This window comes from Talpa occidentalis, unplaced genomic scaffold, assembly GCF_014898055.3.
Source record: "Talpa occidentalis isolate TD23 unplaced genomic scaffold, MPIMG_talOcc4v2.1 talOcc4.8, whole genome shotgun sequence".
Lineage (NCBI taxonomy): Eukaryota > Metazoa > Chordata > Mammalia > Eulipotyphla > Talpidae > Talpa > Talpa occidentalis.
The window spans coordinates 71,214,265-71,233,931 of NW_023605194.1; the positions used below are offsets into that span (position 1 = coordinate 71,214,265).

Sequence of the window (19,667 nt, forward strand, 5' to 3'; positions counted from 1 at the left end):
CAGTTTTCTCAAGGGGCTCTTTCCTTCCTGGCAAGGGTCTCCAGAAGCTCTTTTCTAAGCTGCTGTGTGGCTGGTGACCCTTCAGTGAAGCGATGCTTTCTCCAGACGCCCTGATTGGAAAGTCCCTGCACATCTGCTGCATTTCTCAGGTGCGATGACAGAACCTGAGCTGAGCTCCGCAGGTCCTGGCCTCCCCAGGGAGCACCCCGAGCGGCCTGGCACACCCCCTTCTCGGAATCGCCGTCAAATCCAGGGCGTCGGCAGGTCAAGTGAAAATGAATAAACAGCTTTGTGGCACCACCCCTGCAGGTTGGCCACTGAGCAAATAAGTGTCCCTGTATGCGGGTAAGTTGGGTTCGGAGGCAGAGAGTCTCCCCAAGCAGGGGGCGGAGGCTGGCTCCTGGCCTCCTGGACCCCAGGCTGGAGACAAGGGCCAGCCGCTCAGGCCCCGCCTCCTTCCATCAAGGCCCCGCCCAATAGACCAGGCCGCCTGCCTTTCTCCCAGGCACCGCCCCCGGTCCCGCACAGATGGGCGGGGCGGGCTGCCTTCTCCCGGAAGGGGCCGGGTGGTGGGCGACACGCTTCCGGCCCCGGGCGGTCCTAGTGCTCGGCGCAGCGGGATGACGTCGCGCTCCCGGGCCAAGCACCACCAGAGCTAGCGGCCACGGGGCTGACTGCGGTGTGTCCGTGTCACCGTCGCGGCGGAGCGCGGGCCTCACCAAGAGCCTGTGCCCTGGGTGCGGGTCCCGGCGGGCGGCGGTGGGGTGTAGAGTAGAAGCCGGAAACGGCGCCCTCGCCGCGGGAGATGGGACCCCAGGGCCGGGTCCGCCGCGGAAACTAGGCGGGCGGGGCGGGGACGGCGGCTACGGGCCGGTGTGCCCGGCTGCTGTGATCGGCCCTGCCACTGCTCTCTCCAGTCCTTCCTCAGGGTCCCGCGCTCCGATGCACCGGGGGAGGGAGCTGGTTAGGGAAGGGGGCCATGGCAGACCCCATGGCAACACCCAGCCCTCAGCAGCTAGTGGCAGCTGTCCAGCGGACCCTGAGCATGGGCAAGAGACGGGGCCCACCGCGAGTCGTCTGCCTGCAGCTGGCCGGACAGGTGCTGGCCGTGGCCCGCGGCCTGAAGCCGGCGCTGCTGTATGATTGCAACTGTGCGGGGCCCTCCCAGCTCCAGAGCTACCTGGAGGAACTTGGGAGTCTGGGCTTCCCGACCCAGCGCCTTCACATCCTGGAGGTTGGAGAGCACAGTCTGATCGTCAGTCCTGAGCTCGTGTGTCAGCACTTGGAGCGGGTGCTGCTCGGCCCCACAGCCTTGGTGGACGTGTCTGGCTCCCAGCCTCACCCTTCTCTCTGCTCCCTGGACCAGTGTCAGGACCTGAAGGCCTGCGTGGCTGAGAGTATCAGGCATTTGCGGGGGCTGCAGAGGGACCTGCCCCAAGCCGCCTCCTACAGCAGGCTCCGTTCCTCAGACTGCAATCTCTGCGCGCTGTTTGGGATCCTCCTGGGCTACCCTGTCCCCTATACTTTTCACCTGAACCAGGGAGATGACAACTGCTTGGCCCTGACCCCGCTACGGGTGTTCACTGCCCAGGTCTCCTGGCTGCTGGAGCCACCGCCGGTCTTGCTCTATTCCTTTAGCGTCCCGGAGAGCTTGTTCCCAGCCCTGAGGGACACCCTGAGCACCTGGGAGAAGGACCTCAGGACTCGATGTGGGACACAGAGTGACTTTGTCAACCTCAGCATCTGCTCTGAGGTGGTCACCCTGTCAGCCGTGGCCCTCTGACTTGCTCTCTTCCCGGGGAAAGTGCCCAGAAAGCAATCTGCTCAGGCTCAGGGATGGCAGAGAGGCAACCAGGTCTGAGAACCCTCGGGAATGCTGCCCACCACATCTGCTGTGGTGGGGGTGCCCGAGGTGGCACAAACCTACCATTTCTGTACTAGAGTCCTGCCTCATTGCTCCCACTGGAGAGGAGAGGGGAAGGAGCAAGCTCGTGGAGGACAAGGGCATGTGTTGTCCATTGCCTTGTAGGTATGTCTGAAGCACATGGAGGACTGGGCTATATAGAATGGGCTCGGAGAGCAGACTGGGATGCTTGTATGTCTTAGGCTGGCAATGTAACGTGTCACTCGGGAATAAACGGAGTTCCAAGGAGCAGAGACAGGCAGCTGATGTTGACTTATTTTATAATAGGTTAAAAAAAAAAATGTCAGAAATCTCTGTTGAGTTGGAAAAACCCAAACTTGCAAGTGCCCAAACCTGAGCTCTCAAGGGTGTTTCTTGCCTCTGAGTTTCACCCAGGATGGCTGTCAGGGTCGTTTGTCACCACTCCTTCCCATTGGCCAGGAGCATGGCCAGCACCACAGCCACTGCCAGCACGAGCACTGGGAGCCACCTGCCGCATTGCCTCTGCAGAAGGGGGGAGAGCAGCAAGGGGCTGGGCTGAGAGGAGGTACAAAGATAATCTCTCTTCCCAGGCTCGCCCAATGGAAAACAGTGGGCTGGTGGGAAGCAGCTGTTTACCTGAGAATCTCCCTCTGCCACCGCCCTTGGGATCGAACATCTTTACTGGCGGGTAAGCCAGGGTCACTGGCCCAGGGAGTCAGCCCGCGGGGGTCCAGGTTCTAATGCGAATAATCAAGGGCGCAAGTAACTGCCAAGTGATATTATCTGGTTTACTCTCCTAGACTGTGCTGCCCTCACTTGGTCCTCCCACTGCACTCAAAATGGCCTAAAAGGACACCAGCATGCCTTTGGGCCTGCTGCTCAAGCCAGTGTTTCGGTGCCATGCAGAGACCAGGCACCGACATGGCTGTTCATCTAATCATTTCTCAGGCCACCCACCCACGGCGCAGGCCCGGGAGGGGCACTCACCCTGGGAGGTGGTGGCCGGCCCTGGTTGAGCTCCTCGCGGCAGTGCTGCAGCTTGTGCAGGCATGAGAGGTACTCGTCGCTGAGGTTGTCCAGCTCGGAACGCAACTCTCTGCACTGCGGGAAGAGGCCAACGGGTCACACCCCACGCAGCCGGGTCAGCCCTGCAGCAGGTCTTTGGGATTGTTAGCACCACCCTAGTCTTTCTTGAGAGTCTGTCTCACGATCAGTCCAATGTCTTCCTCTAAGCGAGTGGGTATAGTGGTGCCTCGTGCCTTACAAGCTGGCGTGGCTCTCATGGCACAGAGACGAGGCTTGGAGCCACGTGCAGGTCATTTGCTTGGGGCCAGCTGCACCGAAAGCCTCTGGGAGTGTGTGTGCATGGAGGCAGGGCATGTGGCCAGGTATCTGTATGTGCTGGGCATGTCTGAGCCCAGGTCAGCTCCCTGACGGGGCGCAACCTTGAGTGGGGTGGGGGGCTGCTGTGAGTCAGAGAAAGGTTGACAGCCCAGGAGAACGTTTATGCAGGCCCAGGAGGCGGCCAGTCAGTGGAGGCTGAACCCGTTCTCACGCTGCCCCACCTGCTATGTGCCAGCCCTCGCCACTCACCTCCTGCTCCTTGGCCTGGAGCTGCAGCGTTGCCTTCTGCAGCTGGTCTCTGAAATCCCAGCCTTTCTCCTCCATGTCCTCGGAGTCCACTTCATGGCGGGAGGAATTTGTACTCCACACAGGCAAAGCCTGATCTAAAAAACCGGCCAGATTCTCAGTGCTTGAGGCCCAACCCTGTGAGGGGGTGGTCACAGGGCACCCCTAGGAGGGAGGGCTGGGGGGGACATGGGTGGGCCTGTCCCTGCCAGACAGGGGTGCTGCCCTGCGTCTACCACGCTTAGTGGGACCCAGTGCAGACTGGGCGGAGCTGGGCCCTGCCCCGGGGGAGGGCTGGCCTCCGGCTTTCTCTCATCCCTCGCCCTGGCAGAAGCTACACTCTTCTGGGGACCACATGGCAGGCCCCTTGGCTTAGCTGCCCACGGCCGTCTGTTGAGCTTGGGCTTCACTAGACACTCCCTCTGTTCTCATTTCAGATGAGGTGGCGTCATGGAGCCTCCATCTTTGCGGGGAGAGGAGTTCAGCCCCCTGGCGCGTGTCCTGGCTAGGAGAGCTGGGCTGGGCAGATCCACACTGTTGTCTGGGCAGCCCCAGCTGTCCACATCCTCACACTGTGGGCATCGCGCTTCCCGGGCCAGGAGGAGGAATCAGAGCCTGAGGGAGGACCCTCTGGCAGGGAAGCCGAGGCAGGGGCTCGAGAGGTGCCTTCAAGTATTTGTCTTTGAAAAGTTAAGTGTGCACAAAGGGACATGAAATCCTGAGTTCAAAATCAGTTTATTGAAATCTTCCACAGAAGTTTTCAGAGGAGTCTCCTGACAGCGGGTGGCCGGCCGAGTTTCAGAGTGGCAGATGGCCCAAGAGAGGTGCCCCAGGCCCCTGACCTCAGGACCCCCAGTCGGGGGCTGGGCTCAGGGGGGCAGGTGGTCCACCCCTGCTGGGGCAGGAGAGTGGGGACAGGTGCTAGGGTGTGTGGAAGGAAAGGTGCTGACCTTTCTTTGCCAGGAGCTTCCCCTGTTCCTGGAGCTGCAGAGCTCTCTCCTGGAGTAGACCTGTGGGGACAGGGCCTGTGTGAAGTGTGCGGTCCCTGAGGCAGGAGCCGCTTGGACAGAGACAGAGGCAAGAGTTGTCCAGAGGAGACCAACCAAGAGTTGTCCAGAGGAGACACCATGCCCCCAAGGAGAGGGGCCCGGCCAGCACCTGCCTCAGGCTGGGGGCTGCAGGCCCGCAGCCTTCACCTCCTCTTCATAGACCAACTTTCTGTGGAGCTGTTGGGAAGGCACAGCCTCCTGCTGCGTCTCTGGGAGGAAGACTCCCCAGATGTCCCCTTACCATCACAACTTTTTCCCTGTAAGCTGCTTCACTTTCTCCCAGACTCTCCTGTTTGTCCCCAGAACCTCTGTTCCCAGGCAGGAGGTGGCTGAGAATGGAAATGAGGGTAGGGCCGGCTCCAGGCCACAGTGTGGGGCGCCAGCGCATGGTGCGGCTATGGATACCTGCTCAGCGGCTCGGGACCCACGTCCTGGCCTGTGGGCACAGCTCTGCTGAGCCCTGACCTGGCCTTCCCCGGCGGTCACCTCATGACTGTGCGTGTGATTCCGGTTCTGAGGCCAAGGTGGTGGCCGTTGAGGGACTATCCATTAATTCCACTCCCTAGCTTCTCAGCAGCTTCTTTGCTCCCACCTCCCCCACCCCCGAAAAGGCCCTTTTCCTTTTGGCTCCAGCATGTAGTTTGGAAATGGACGAGGGCCGTGTCCTGCAAGGGGTTTTCTGAGCTGCCCTAGATGCGGTCTCTGTGGAGTGCACCACGCGCAGGCCTGCTAAGCTATGGCACATGGATCCCCAGTGCCTGAGAAAGCCCAGCGCTTTACAGCATGTGGTCCTGGGAGAAGCGCCGGCAACTGTCGCTGCCCCAGAGGAGAAGAGGGGAGAGAGAGGAGAGCACGTGACCCTAGAGTAAGTGACCAGCAGGAGAAGATGCTCTGCCTTGACCCCACCCGGCCCCCGGCTTTGAGGCCAGAGCTCACCCTGCAACTGCTCCACTTGCGCCTGCAGGGCCTGCTTCTCCTCCTCCGACCTCCTCAGCTCATCTGCAAATGAAGTGAAGCCAATGTGAATGGAAGGCCTTGGGCATCCCGGCCAGAGGCAGGGGTAGGTGTGCCCCATCCTGGCCTCTGTGGCATCCAGTGGCCACTGCCCTTCCTGCTCTGCCCCCTCTCTGAGGAGGTGAACCAAGAGTGCCTACCAGCTGCCCGAGGAGGCTGGCCCTTCAGCAGACACCCGGCGGGGCCAGGCCTTCCCCATGGGTGTCGCAGCCGACCTTTCCCTTTCCCATCAGGAACGGCTGGACACAGGCTGTGGCCTGGCCCGAGGACAGGAAAGAGCGTCCTTGGGGGCATTGGATCCTGGACTTGCCAGAAAACCAGCCAGCAAAGCAGACCAATCCTTCCCCTCCCAGCTCCCTCTTGGGCCCTCCGCCCTCTGCCTCCCAGGGGAGGAACCTTGCAAGGCCAGGGAGGCCGGCCTGCCCACGTCTGTGCCCCCCTGCAGGTGGTCCATGGTGGCCTGCAGCTCCTGGTGCTCTCTCTCCAGCAGCCGCAGCGCCTGGTTCATCTGGCAGTCCCTGCTGTCAGCTCCCTGGAGGAGTGGAGGGCAACTCAGGGCTGGGAACTAATGCTGGCAGCTCAGCAGGAGGAGGGGGCTGGAAACTCGGAAAGTTGTTTCTTCCACTCCGTCCCTTTGCTCTGCTTTTCCAGCTGAGCCAGCTCTGGTCAGGGGTGAGCTGTCGCTTTTCTGGACATCTTCGCTTGGAATTCTAGCACTGGCAAATTAATCTTTTTGGTTGGGTCATTTTCACAAAGAATCGAGGTTAAAAAGAAAGACTTGCTAAGGGCTTCCTGCAGGGCTGGGGCCAAGCTGTGGGTGGATGTGGGTGGCTGGGAGCTCATAGCCCTGGGGTGGCTCACACCCGCCCTCTGGGGGTTCAGGTCTGGCTGCCTGGAACTGAGGCCCCCTGTGGAGGTGGCCTCCAGCCAAGGGAATCTGCTGCAGGGGCGTGACTGCCCGGCGGGCACTAACAGGTCCTGGGGTACAGCCCGTCCTCACTGGGGAGAGTGGGGACCCCTCAGCCTCACAGCATTCCCAGGCTGTACCCGGTCCTCACTGCGGGGGACGGGGAGAATGAGTCTTCAGAGGGTAACGTCTCCAAGGACGCAGGTGGAAGCTAGGAGCTCTGCAAGGGCCCCCAGGGGCGGGTGGCCACCCTAAGCACGCTGCGAGGGAGCCGTGGGCCACAGCTCGGGTGCTCTGGGTGCGGAGGCTGTGGGACCCGCTGGAGCCCAGTGCCCTTCGCACTTGGACGCTGCTTGGCCCGTGACCTCTTCGCTTGGCCTGAGTGGGGCAGACGCCCTGGCTAAACTCAGGTGAGCAGGGGGCTGCTGCGAGGTGGGCAGTGGGTGAGGACCCTGAAGCCAGATATTGCCAGCTGCTTTTGGGCACTGTTGGGCCCTGCACCCCTCCCGCCCACCCGGTACCTGCAGCTGGGACTGCAGGATGTGCAGCTGGCTCTCTAGCTCACGGTGCTGGGCGCCCAGGCGCCTCCACTCCTCCTGTAGAGCCTCGTGCTGGCGCCTCCACTCCTCACACTTCTGCTCAGTCAGAGCCAGGGACCTCTGCGGGCACACAAAGGGCTTTGCGGCAGCCCCGGGAGCCGGTGGATGTGGGAGCCCCCCCCAGCGCCACCCTAGGAGGCTGCGCACCTGTGTGCTCTGCAGCTGCTGCTCCGCCTTCAGCTTCTCTTCCAGCACCTTCTGCAGGGTCTCCTTGGCCTTCTGCTCATAGCTGCTCCTCTGCTCTTCCATCTCCATCAGCGCCCTTTTCATGCCCCCCGGGGAGGATTTCTGCAGTTTGGGGTGATTCAACAAATGCCCTGAGCTTCTGTGTGCCAGACCCCAGCTAGGCGACAGACAAAAGGGCGGGCCCTTGGCCCAGGCGGAGACCCGGTGCTGGGCAGGCCTCACCTTCCAAGTTGAGGTGGCTGGAGTGGCCCAGACCATGAGCAGCAAGTGGGTCTCACTCCTCGGGACTTCCACAGGTTAGGGGCACCTGTGCTCAGGGACACCATCTTTCTCTACCTGCTCCCTTCTACTGGGTTCCCGCCCCTGCTTGTACCGCAGCCCCTTGCTGGGAGCCGCCCCCAAAGTCTCTTGCCCCCTCTCCCTGTCTCAGGCAGTCATGGAACCTGGCTAAGTCCCCCCTCAGCAGCTTGTCCTGTGGCCTCCACGCCCCTGCTGGGTCCAGACTCTGAGAGCTCGCTGGCTGGGTTAGAGCCATGCTGCGCCCTCCTGCAGCCCGGCCTCTGCCGCAAGGTCTTCCCAGAGCAGGTCTGGCCCCGTCCCCACCTGCTGTCAGCAGTGGGCTCAGCCAGGGGGTCATGCCTTGTGGCATGCGGCAGCGGCGGCCAGCCTGGCACCCACTGCACCTGCTGTGACCCATGCCCACTGCTCAGAGACCACTAGCAGCCGCCATGCTGTGGCTGCCTCTGCCCAGGCACCTGTTCCCCTCCGCCACCCCCAGCCAGTCCCCTGCTATCACCGTCGCCTCTGTGCTCTTGACAGCGCCCCCGCCACCCAAGCCTTTTGTGGGCCAGGCAGCTTGTCTTGAGGCTCCCTTACTTCCCCCCCATCTCTCTCCCTTAGGGGACTGTTAAGGCCCTCAGGGCAGGGAGCGAGCTTTCTCCCCCCAATCTTTGTAGCCTCAGGCGTTGAGCAATCCTCACAAACTCCATTACTGCTCTGAAAAGAATACCTTCACATTTTTAGGGTTCTCCCTGACTTTGGGGTCAAGAAAGGGACACAAGAGCAGTTTCGCACATTCGCCAGGACCTTGCCCTCCCCCCCTTCCTCTCAGTGCGGGTCTGGAGCAGGAGGCTCCTGCTGCCCGTTCTGGGTCACCTGCTGCAGCGTCGTCTGGAAGGTGTGACTCTATGGCGGCCCCCTATAGGTCTGGGTGTTCTCAGACCTCTGGAGCCAGTGGGGCTCTGTGTGGGGATCCCTCCCTGGGTGCAAAGGGAGAGGGGGTGGGTGTAGCGAGTCGGGGGCCAAGCGAAAGTGGCAATGCCGGTACCTAGTCTGGCAGGTGGCATCAAAAGCAGGGCCCAGTTCCCGCCACCCCAGCCCCCGCAGCTCCCTCCAGAGGCTTACCTGGGTACAGGTGCGCAGCTGGCTTTCTAAGGCTCTCAGTCTGCCCTTCAGCCTGTCTTCGTCCAGCTGGCCCTGCGGCAGGTGTCAGGAGTGAGTCAGCGTCAGCGGCTCAGGTGTCCCAGGCCCCAGCAGGCCATTGTGCTCTGGGCTCTTGGGACTGAGCTCGCGAGAGGCAGGGGAGGACCTGTGACAGGGTGGGGATAGGGGGATCGGCCTCTTTCTCTTTCTCTGAATCAGGCTGTCTCTTGTCTGTCTGCCAGGGAGGTCACAGCGGGGTCTACTCCGATATGCCAAGCTGTCTTGACAGATCCATACCCCTTGCCTACTACCTGGACCTTTGCCACGGAAGTCCAGCTCAGTGAGGCTAAAGGGGGCCCACTCTTGGGGGGACATACCCCCTCTTACCCTGGTGAGGGGTTCCTCTGCTGAGGTCCTGCCCTGGGCCCTCGCCATGGCCTTTCTTGGGGTCTTGGCAGAGGGATAAGATAAATGAAGTTGTTGGGGTGACCCCATCCAGCCTGACCACTAGCCTCAAAAGAGAGACCAGAACCTCAGAACACACAGATGGAGACACGTGGGCACAGAGAACCAGCATCCAGCAGCGTACCCAACTGGGGGCAGAGGCCTTGAGGCTGCTCCGTCATCACCTCAGCCTTAGGCTCCCAGCTCCAGGCTGCGAAATGGGGTGGGAAAGTGTGGCTGAGGTGCTGGCAGCCAGAGCAGGACCCCTGCCCAGGGACATGGGCCAGGATGGCCTCAGAAAGCGAGACATGGGCAGGATGCTGGGCAGGATGGGCAGGCCTTCCTAAAATGCCTCCGCGGCCCTCGTGGGCTCTGCCCCTGCTGACCCCAGGCGAGGGTGGAGTAGGCAGGCACAGGGCCTGGAAGGGCAGCCTGGCCGCTGAGCCCCTGCTGTCCCCCCGACCCCTGGGACTGCCCTTCCCTAGGATCGGCTGTGATTCAAGGTTGTGCAGGTGGGTGGGAGGCCGCCAGGTATGGGATCCGTTTCTAGTCCAGACAGGGCTCCTCAGTGTCCCCCCTACTGTCCTGCCTCTGGTGTTTGCCAGCCAGGCCATGGGGACACTGAGCTGGCAGAGCTCCTTTCCCCCAGGCCTCCTGGGTCATGGGTGGTCCGGCCAGCTTCCCAGGGACGGGCCTCTCTGCGGTCTGGCCAGCTCGAGGGCTCCAGGCACCTGGGGGCGCAGGAAGTGGTAGCTCGGGCTTGGGTTTGATCTGGTTTGGCGGAATCTTCTAAACCGGGGAGCCAGGAGGCACCCCCACCCTCACGGCTTCCTGTATTACTCAGTTGGGTCTTGCAAAAGCAAAAGGCTTGGCCAAAAATAATTTTTCAAAGTGCCTGCCGCCTGGCCTGTTTTCCTGCTGTCTGGTGTGAGAGCAGGCTTTGGTTTGACTTCCACAGTCACCTCAGGACTTTGACAGAGGCATCCACCAGGCTGCACCCCAGGCAGCTCCCTGCCAGCCCACGCCCCAGGTCAGGGCCTCCAGGGGCGGTTCTCCACAAGGTGCACTTCCCTCACTCAGACGCTCCCCGTGGGGCCAGAGGGCACCAAGCCAGCAGAGTCCAGGCTCTGTCTCCGGATGCAGCAGACAAGCCTCTGTGCCCTGCCCCCTATGGGGCAGCTCCTTTCTCATCCCTGGGTTCAGGCTCCTGCTCTGCCCCTGTTGAGGCTCTGCGTGTCCCCCCATGTTTGTTGGGAAGGTAGACACGCGGGACAGCTGCTCCTTGGACGGGGCGGTCTGGGGCCTGGACACACTGGCCTTGGCTCCGCCTTCCCAGTGGAGGGCCTCTGCCAGGAAGGCCTGCGTTGTCTTGGTGGGACCCTGCTCCCTCCCATATGGAAGCAGTGCTGGGGCAGAGGACTTGCTGCAGCCACCTGGAGGCAGCGGGCAGCTACTCAGAGCTGGCTGCTCAGAGCCCGTGGGAGGGCCGTGCCTCTCTGGGGTGGGGGAGGGGGCGGGCATACACACCTGGTGCTGGCTTGGGGCTGCTCTGCTGCTCCTGCCTGGTCCCACCTCTGCTCTGGCTGCAGAAACACCCCAGGGCTTGCAGACACTAGCCCGCTTCTGCCCCCCCAGGTCACTGGCTGGCAGCCAATCCCTGCTGTCATCTCAGCATCTCCCTTCCGCTCAGCGGAACTCGAGCCCCATGGCCCACTCCAGGCTGCGAACCCGTGTGAGTGTAGCTTGCTCTGCTTCCGCCCAGGACTCTCAGCAACCCCCGGCACCTCAAGGCCTGTGGAAGCCCCAGGGCCAGGGCAGCTGGCTGACAGAGGCTCTAGGAGCTGATGGGGGCCCCTTAGGGAGTTTGTGGGATGCTGTCTGCCTGCAAAGCTAAGGTTCAAACTATGGAGACAAATGGCCAAAGGGAGGCCTGGGCCAGCTGGACGTCAGAGCCCTTGGCCCCGCCACCTTCTCCCACCATCCGTTATGGCTTCAGGACAATCCAGGCTTCCACGGAGGCTGGAGGGTTGGCTTGTCTTGTGTGGGGAAGCAAGCTCTTAACGGAAAAATCGGAGACAATTTTTCTAAAAACAGGAAGCTGAGGGTTGGTGGGGAGGAAGACAGAGAGAAGGGTGAGGTGGCTGGGTGGAGGCAGGGAGCTCCAAGACTCAGCTGCACACTGCCCCTCGGCCTCCGGGAGTCTCTGCACAGGCCCTCAGGGTGAGGCTGATCCCTGCCTGGGCTCCTGAGTCCCAGGCCTGGAGCCGCTCTCCTGTAGGCACAGGCCCCCGCCAGCCTCAGTGCCCCAGCCCAGCTCTCAGTCCATACACTGCCAGCGGGCACAAGCCCAGGCCCTTGATCCGTGCTCTCCCCTGTAGACACTGCCAAGGGAGGGGCTGAGGCCCCAGCCAAATGCCAGCCCTGCCCCCGCTGCTCTCCTGGGTGGTGCTGCTCAGGATCTGGGGTGTCTGTCCTCCCCGTCCCAGGGAGGCTGCGTGTCCTTGAAGCCGGAGGCAGCATGGGGTATGGCGGAGCGGAGGCGCTTCTGGCCACCCTGATGCCCCTTGGTTTCAGCCTCACGATTGGGCCTGACACCTGTTACACCCAGGCCAGGATCATCCTGATTCTTGCTGTGGAACATTTTTCCTTTCTGCTCTTTCTTCCCTATCATTCCCACTTCTGCCCTAGCGAACTCCTCTTCATCCCTTGAGACCCAGCTGGGGTGGCTCTTTCCTCAGGCACCTGGCCCCGCCTGGCAGCTGTGGCTCTTCTCTCCCGCTCTGGGCTGCTGGGGCCATGAGGGCCCGTCTTCCTGGCTGGCTCCCCACTGCTCCCAGGACGGCTGCTTCTGTGTCCCCTCTGCAGCACGTGGTCGGAGTCATCCACTTATGTCAAATCAACGACTGAGACACCTCCTTTCAGTCCACCTGAAGCCACCTGGCCTGCCAGCGCCTGTCCTGGCAACATCCGGCTGATGAGAGCAGGGCTCCTGCCTGACGCCTCCCTCCAGCTGATGGAGGGGGAGCGCCCACTGACTGCTGACAGCTCTGCGGCTTCCTGCTGCCACACCTTGAGGCTTGTCCGACACCTTTCCTCTCGGCGTCTTTGTGAAAATTATGCCTGTTTTCTTTAAAAGACGTGACTCAGTCCGTGTGTTTACTGTTATTATTTTAAGATTCCAGCTTTCATCTCTGACGTGGTGAATAGGGAACGTTCTTGCTGTTTCCGGCTCTGAGCGCACACAAAGTGCCCACGGCGGCCACCCCCCTGCCCGCCCTCCTCTCGCATCCTGCTCTGTCCAGAGATGTTTCTCATTCTTCTCGCATCTCCGTGCTCCCCGGATGCTCTTTCCATTCCCAAACCGCACACTCCCTGGTGGTCCCCCCATTCCTCCACCCTCTTCCTGGGAGTGGCTCTGGGACTCTTGGCTGAACGACGACCAGACTCCGCTCGAGTCTGAATGTCAACTCCGGTTCTGCTACCACCCGGCTGTGTCTCTGGGCCCCTCTCCAACACCCCCTCCTCGTCCGGAACCAGAGAGCGCGAGCAGAGGACCTCCCGACCCTTCCGTTCCATGTACCCACTGGCAGGAGGCTCCACGGCCTCTGGTTAGCCTTGGCAGTTGCCATTTACACCATCAGGACATCGAGTGGTTGGGAAGCATCCTCTGCTCCTCCAGACACTGGGACGTCCGCCCTCTGCTCCCTGGTCCCAGGGCTGTCCTAGGGCTGCGGTCCTGCACGCTCCCATGGAGGCCCCGTGAAGGCTGAGCCAGCCCTTCTCTCCTGTGACCTGCCTAACCTCTAGGCTGAGCACCACTCCCTCCAGGCCTCGGGCTCAGCCGGGGTAGAAGCCCCTCTCTAACTGGGCGGGTAGAGAAGGAGATGGCCCCAGGCCCGGAGCTTTGTTCAGAGTGAGCGCATGCCTCACCTTCCAGGAGTGGTCGGAGGCCCGGAGCAGGGTGGCGAGGAGGTCTTGGAGAATCACCATTTTCTGCTTCAGCACCAGCTCCCTTTGTAGGGCCTCCTGAGGGCAGAGACACAGAGTGAGGGACCCTGAGAGGGGTGCATGAGGAGTGGAGAGGGCTGTCTGCAACTCACCTTGAGGTACTCAGAGAGCTGGATGATTTCCTGGAGGGCAAGAAGAGGGGGGGTGGGTCAGGAGACACAGGGTATCTGAGTTCCCAGGACTGGTGGGGCTGGAGCCCCAACAGCTGCACAGAGAAAGCTACTGCCCTGGCGCAGACTCGGCCCCCAGGCCCAGTGCTGTGTGGGGGGACCCCCATCCCAAGGACTATGTCAGGCCCCCTTGCCATCTAGGCAAGGTGCCCCCCAGCCCTTTCTGCAGGCCCGGGGTCTACAGGCTGTCGGAACTGGGGTGCCATCTGCTGCTCAGGCCCTCAAGGTCAGCCTCCTCACCTTGTCGAGAACCGCAACTCCAGAGCTGGAAGAGGGGAGAGGAGACAAGTGTTACTAGGGCCACAAGGCTGGCAATGTGCCCCTCCGCAGGGTGGCCAGAGTTGGGGGCAGGGGTGCCAGGGCGGGGTGCCAGGGCGGGGTCCAGGCTGGGGGGTCAGGCCAGGGTCTAGGGGGGGACACTCACGTGGTCTGTTGGCTGGCATCCTTCTTCACGGCCGTCTGTGTTCTGCCCACTGCCGTCTGTGTGCCTACGGACGGATGGGGACTCAGACCAGAGGACAGGCCCCCATGGCCCGCGGGCAGCCGGGGCTCAGCAGCTTACCGCGGTGGTGCTGGGGGGGCTTCTTGAGTGGGGGTTCATGGGATGGAGCACCCCCCATCTGGGAGGGGAACTGGTCAGCAAGGTCCTTCAGGACGCCCGAGCACGAACGAAGCTGGGCTGCCGTGGCCTCAGGGCCAGACCCTGTCACCTGGAAGGAAGGGGGGGGTGGCTGAGAGTTGGGCCTCATCCCCACTCTCCAGTTGCAGAAGGATGACCCATGGCCAAGGTTCAGGCATAGAATGCAGAGACTTCTAGAACCCTCATAGGACGAGGCTTCCCTGCCCCTGTATAGTGCAGATGACTGTGAAGAAGGATGCCAGCCAGCAGACCACGTGAGTGTTACCCTCCCTGGCCTGACCCCCAGGCCTGTGCCTGGCCCCCACAGGTACAGATAGAGCCGGCCCAGCCTCTAGTCGGCTCTTGGTACCCTGGGCTGCCTGGTTGGGCTTCACTGCAACCCAGTGGGCGGGCGGTGCTGAGCAGGGGCCCCGAGCGCGGACGCTGCCCTGACACCCCTCTCGGTCCAGAGCTGGCTGCCCCTGAGGGGGCACCACAGCTGTGCACAGGGGGCCATGGCGGGGGATGGGGTGCCCGTGGAGGCTGCTCTTTTTATATTTCCTTCTTACAGCTCAAATTGTGTGCTTGGATGCAGCACTAGACGGGCACTCCACGCCGGAAGAGGGTTCCCGGGGCAGCGGGGCCTCGGGTCGCCAATGGGCCAGCTGGAGCCTTGACTGTGTTCTGTCCTTTTCCTCCTTAGAATTTTTTTGAGGGCCTCTCTGGTGGTGCAGGGGTTAAGTCTCAGCACTATGAAGCTATCCGCAGCCTCTGCAGCACAAGTTCGATCCCCGGGCAGGGATAAACCCACATGGTGCCACAGACCTCTCAGCAGTGTGTTTCGGTCAGTCTGCCTGCTCTGTTCCCCACTCTGTCTCTGGGGAATCCTCTCACCCCCCACACCTCTGGCCTGCACCCCAGTTCTTATATGCATAAGTAATAAATCTTTAAAAAAAAAAAGAATTTTTTCGACAAGGCATTGAGAAGCCACCTTGCCTTTGAAAGGACACTGTTGGTTCAATTTCCCAGATGGGCTCCAGCACGATTTTCCTGAACAGCCCCCCTCCTGCAGGGACCTGATCCGCATGCTCAGAAGCCCTGGCAGAGCCCTGCTCTGGGCACGTCCGGGATACATGGCCAGCCACCATTAGCACTGAAGGACTACAGGAGGACATCGGTGGTTTGCTGGCTGAGTCATTTCAACATGCCCCGATTTTCATCAGTGCTGCTCCTCCTCAAGCTAATGGGTCCTGTAGGAGTCACTCGACATTAGAGAATCTGTGACAGTACCAGGATGGTGGACAGCAGGGCTGGCCTGGAGAAAACCAGGGGAGGCTTCCTGGAGCAGGTGCCCTTAGCTGTGGGCACCTTTGTCTCACAGAAGAAAGGAGGAGAGACAGTATGTGTGCACACGTGTGCTCACGTGCACGTGTGCATTATGCGCGTGTGTGCATGTGTGTGCACATTTGGAGTGCAGGCACTGAGGAGATTGGCCTGCATCCCTGCTTCCATAAGCTCAAGTGAGTATTTGCTGAGGGTTGGCTGGCGCATGAGAGAGTGGACAGCATGGGAGAGATGGCCTGAGTGTCGGTGGACACCAAGGATCACTTATGGGACTGTTTAAAAAAATTTTTTTTCCTCCTAACACGCGTGAGCAAAGCAAAAGCTAGCAAGACAAAGCCACCACCACGAAGGCTGTACGGAGAGAGGGGGCTCCTGTTGTCACTTCCCCCACCCCGGCAGCGAGCCCCGGCCGTGCCCACCTGTTGTCTGGGGGCGGAGATCCTGCTGGCCCCGGGCGGGGGCTCCCCAAACTCAGCGGCCTGGCCAGGGCTGGGGGTCACCACGCACTGCTCCCCCACCTCCAGGCACCTCCTCTGGGAGAGCTGCTGCTGCCGTGCCCGCTGGAGCTGTTCCCGGTGCTGGGCCCGCTGAGCCTTCTCTGCCGGGCGGCATGTGGTCATGTTGGGGCGGCGCCGCCGGCTCTCCCGGGCCTCCTGCCGGCGTTCACACTTGGCCTCATAACTCTCAGGCCCTCGGGCCCGGTACGGTGCCGGCCTGGGGTCTGGGCCCATCGCAGTGGCTGCCGAACACCTGTCTTCCTGGCCCCCCAGTTCCTGGAATAGCCGCGGGGTCTGCGGATGCCAAGGAGGAGGAGGCAGGTCAGGAGAGGGCCAGACCGGGGGTGGCCCCAGCAGTGGTCACCATGACAGCCTCGCCCCAGCCTGGTGCAGTCTGCTTGTCTCTGCCAGTGCCCCCTCTGCAAAACGGAAGGAGCTGCCTCTTCTCCCTGGACTGCCCATCTCTGTTTGCCTCTAGGCCAGGGGACACGGGGCATGAGCGACAGACCCCTCGTGGGCTCATTTCCCAGGGGCTTGGGGAGGACCAGGTGAGTTGGCCCTGCCCCGTCAGCAGGGTGGCCCATGGTGCTTTCTTGGCCCAGGAGTGGCTGCAATGGGTGAGTCCTCCAGGCCCAGGGAGGGGCCAACCCTGTGCCCTGAGGCCCAGCCTGGTCCTGGCGGGCTAGCAGGGACCGCTGCCTTCCTCCACCCCGTCCCTGCCTCCGGCCCTCGGCCTGCACCCAGCCTGCAGATCAGCCCAAATCAGTGTGCACAGTGTGGTGCAGCTGTCTGAGCTCCCAGCCCCAGGGCATGCTAAGCTGAGGACCCTGCTTGTTCAGTACCACCTCCCTGCTGGGGTAAGTGGAGAGCCAGCTGCTCTCTTCGGCCTGGACAGACGTGCTGTTGAGCCCAGAACTGCATGGACTCTGCCTGGACGGCCTATACAGCCACACGTGGCAGCAGAAAGCAGGCTGTCCCAGAGCCCCAGGCCCTGGGAACCCATGACCCACGCCCAGCACCCTCCCTGCCTCACTTACCTGCACACTGCAGCTCTCCAGTCCCTCCCACCTGGCTCACTGGCTTGGGGCTGGGCCCTAGCGCAGAATGTCCGTGTCTGCCCCAGCAGTGCTGAATGGTGGGGTTGGTGGGGCAGGGATTGCCCTCCCAGCTGCACTGTGCTGCTTGAGTGCTGCCCCCGGAACAAGCCCCGGCAGACTCGGGAGGCATCCAGCTGCCTGGGCTTTATTTATAGGCCAAACAGAAGACGTGCAGGTAGTGGCCTCTGCCCGGTCCTGGGACCCGGCCACCCGGCTCCATCAGGAAAAATCTGCAGCGTCCTGGCTCTCTCTGACCTCCCACTGTCCCCAGGGCCATGGTGGACAGCTCTATGCCTGAAGGGGTCTCCCCTGGCCATGCCCTGCTCTGACACTCAGGCCTGCTCGGGAGGCGGGAGCGACCCCACCACCACAGTGAGGGGCTCCGGACTTGTCCCCTGCCCTTCCCCTATGCGTCTCTGCAGGGTCCTCCACTTCTTGCCTGCCCCTTTCCTGAGCTAAAAATGTCTAAAAAGACCCAGAAGCCCTGTCATGTTAGCACCAAGTGGGGAGGGTGGGCGATCCTGGTTGTCCTGGAGCCCTGGCTGGATCCCTGGGATGTCCCGTGGCCCACACTTGCCCGTGGGGCTGTGTGGACCAGGGAGTGGCATGTGGGTTGGTGCCAGGGTCTGTGGGTGTGTGCCCCCTGGCTGCCTGGTCCTCAGCCACAGCTGGCACTGCCCCAGCCCCAGGCCTGCTTGCCTGCCCTGAAGGACCTGCCTGTCCTCTGGCCACGTGCGCTGCCCTGGCCCCGGGCTTCCAGCTGGGCTACCAGGGCAGGGGTCCTCTGTGTCTGGGCAAAGCCCACACCCTGTCAGGCCTGGTGGACAGGCGTTGAGATTGGGGTGCCCCACTGGGCTCCCAGACTTTGCAGACAGCTGACCCCTGTCATGGAGACCCTCCTGCCTTCCTGCTCTGGGGAGGCGCAGGTGGCGGTGGTGGGGGGGAGTCTGGTCCTGCCGACTGTGTGCCCAGGGCTGCTCCCGGGGCCTCCACAAGGTGGGGGTGGGGGAAAATGGCTCTTTAGAGGAGATGCACAGCAGGGGCTGGCATAGCTGAAATGAGGGGATCTCCGCCCTGTGATTTGTGGGATGTGTTCTCGACTCTGATTTGCTGGAACGAGAGCTGTGCGGAGGCTGCAGGACAGGGAGGCTGTTTAAGAAGAAGGTACTGGCCCGGATGGTTCAGGGAAAGGTCACCAGCCACCTGCTCCCTCTGCTGCCCTGCAGTGCGGCCCTAGCAGAGGGTGGTGGGCTGGTGTGGTGGGGGTCTCCCGGCCTCTAAGGGGCTTTGGTTGCCTCCTCAGCCCCACTCCTGCTTCCGGGGACACGGGCAGCGAACAGCCCCCAGGTGGGGCGGCCTCATCCAGACTCTCAGGTCAGGGAGAGGCCTGTCCCCGCTATTGGGCAGGTGGTTCTGACTTCTGGGACCCTGTGGGGAGCTTGCTGGTGCTGACTCAGTGCTGGGGAGCCCCTGCTGGCATCTCTGGCATCTCTTATCTAGCCTCATGGATGAGCAGAGGTGCTGAGGCTGGAGCCTGGGGCCCCCTGGGCCTCTGGGACCCCACCTGGCACCTCGACCTCTACAGTCTCCTGCCACTCAGGGCCTGGGGACAGCGGCTGCTCCAGCCAAGCAGTGCCAACCTCCACCCCCTGGGTTACCTCGGGGCTGGCGTCCCTCAGGGCAGTGTCTGAGCTCCTGGCAGCTCTCGAATCTGGCCTGGGCGCTGGGTCCACACGCCGGGGTGGTCCTCGCCCCGGCTCCTCAGCCCTGCCCTTCTGGGTACTGCTTGCTCTGTGCACGGCAGTGAAACAGGAAACAGCCTCAGCTGCACTACCGGCTCACCCCAGTTCCTCTCTCGCTTGGGCACCATCTGCATGGGTCCCGGAACCTGGGGCCTCCAGGGCCTCCTCACTGCTCCGCCCCTCAGTGGGCGCCCAGCTCCCGCTGCTGCTGGATGGTCAGAGCAACCAGGCAATCTGCAGCCCAGGCCCCGCTCAGGAGTGGACACCAGGGGCTGACTTGGGCCTCTACCAGGGAGAGATGCCCTTTGACCCAGAGCAGCACCCCGGGGTCTGCGTGGCCTGGGCATCAGTTCTTGCGAGGATTTTCTTAAGTCTGGTTACCTCTCCATGGTGTGGGGACCCCAAAGCCTAGAGTTCTGGGGGCTGCTTTCAAAATCCCAGAAGTGGGCAGCTGAGAGTGTGTCCCTGGAGGGAGGTGAAGGGGAGGGAGGTGGCAGAGGGGGAGGGAGGGGCTTTCTCAGCCGAGTCTTATAAAAATATCCTCATCATTGGGGCCAGGAAGCTGGGGGGACTCGGAACGACTGACCTGAAGAAGAAAGGGTGGCTTTGCTGTGGTCAGGCCCCAGGGCCAGGTCAGAGGCCACCGGGGACTGGCCGGCAAGTGACCCAGCGGCGCTGTCAGAGCACTCTGGCCCTGGCCTGGGGTCCCGGGACAGGGGGCCTAGACTCCTCAAGCACGCCCCAGACCTTGCAGGCAACGGGGGTACCAATGACACTTGCAGAGCTGTGGTGGCCTCTACCGACACGGGGACTCAGTCACATTTCCGGCTACTTCCCATCCCCTGACAGAGACAAAGTCCCGCTCCAAGGGCTGGCCACATCCTTCCAGTCAGCCATGTGGACAGGGGTTGTGGAGCCAGCACTGGACAATCAGGAATTTTCCTGCCCAGGAGAAGAGAGCCACGGCCTCATGGTAGGACCCAGGCTGGTGGCGGGGGGAGGGGAGGGTGTGGTGGGGGTGGGGGTGGGGAAACGGGAGCTGAGGCAGCACAGGA

General features: G+C 62.3%; 2 protein-coding genes across 3 annotated transcripts; one reads left to right on the forward strand and one right to left on the reverse strand.

The window, feature by feature from the left end:
* Nucleotides 1-642: 642 nt before the first annotated feature.
* On the forward strand, nt 643-6,973 carry CUNH1orf74 (chromosome unknown C1orf74 homolog). 2 transcript variants are annotated; one of them, XM_037496381.2, is made up of 2 exons: nt 643-2,573; nt 3,952-6,973. In XM_037496381.2, the coding sequence occupies exon 1, from the start codon at nt 980-982 to the stop codon at nt 1,781-1,783; it is 804 nt and encodes a 267-aa protein (XP_037352278.1). In that variant the 5' UTR covers nt 643-979; the 3' UTR covers nt 1,784-2,573; nt 3,952-6,973. The 2 variants fall into 2 exon arrangements, with proteins under 2 accessions (XP_037352278.1, XP_054545976.1); XM_054690001.1 differs by lacking the exon at nt 3,952-6,973 and adding an exon at nt 2,834-3,026.
* Nucleotides 2,178-18,650, reverse strand: TRAF3IP3 (TRAF3 interacting protein 3). The gene is made up of 16 exons (XM_037496380.2): nt 18,529-18,650; nt 15,696-16,067; nt 13,876-14,023; nt 13,738-13,801; nt 13,554-13,578; nt 13,236-13,265; nt 13,066-13,161; nt 8,674-8,745; nt 7,231-7,371; nt 7,006-7,143; nt 5,974-6,109; nt 5,500-5,562; nt 4,465-4,524; nt 3,479-3,612; nt 2,873-2,986; nt 2,178-2,407 (listed from the first exon to the last, which is right to left on the reverse strand). Exons 2-16 carry the CDS (start codon nt 16,005-16,007, stop codon nt 2,321-2,323), a joined length of 1,620 nt encoding a protein of 539 aa, XP_037352277.1. The 5' UTR covers nt 16,008-16,067; nt 18,529-18,650; the 3' UTR covers nt 2,178-2,320.
* Nucleotides 18,651-19,667: the final 1,017 nt, after the last annotated feature.

What these genes read in the sequence shown, in the direction of transcription:
- CUNH1orf74 (XM_037496381.2), top strand. Translation starts at nt 980, where the DNA reads ATGGCAGACCCCATGGCAACACCCAGCCCTCAGCAGCTAGTGGCAGCT.
- TRAF3IP3 (XM_037496380.2), bottom strand. Translation starts at nt 16,007, where the DNA reads ATGGGCCCAGACCCCAGGCCGGCACCGTACCGGGCCCGAGGGCCTGAG. An exon ending in GCCCCCCCAGCACCACCGCG is followed by an intron (nt 13,802 to 13,875) that starts GTAAGCTGCTGA and finishes ATCCGTCCGTAG; the next exon opens with GCACACAGACGGCAGTGGGC. An exon ending in GATGCCAGCCAACAGACCAC is followed by an intron (nt 13,579 to 13,737) that starts GTGAGTGTCCCC and finishes CCCCTCTTCCAG; the next exon opens with CTCTGGAGTTGCGGTTCTCG.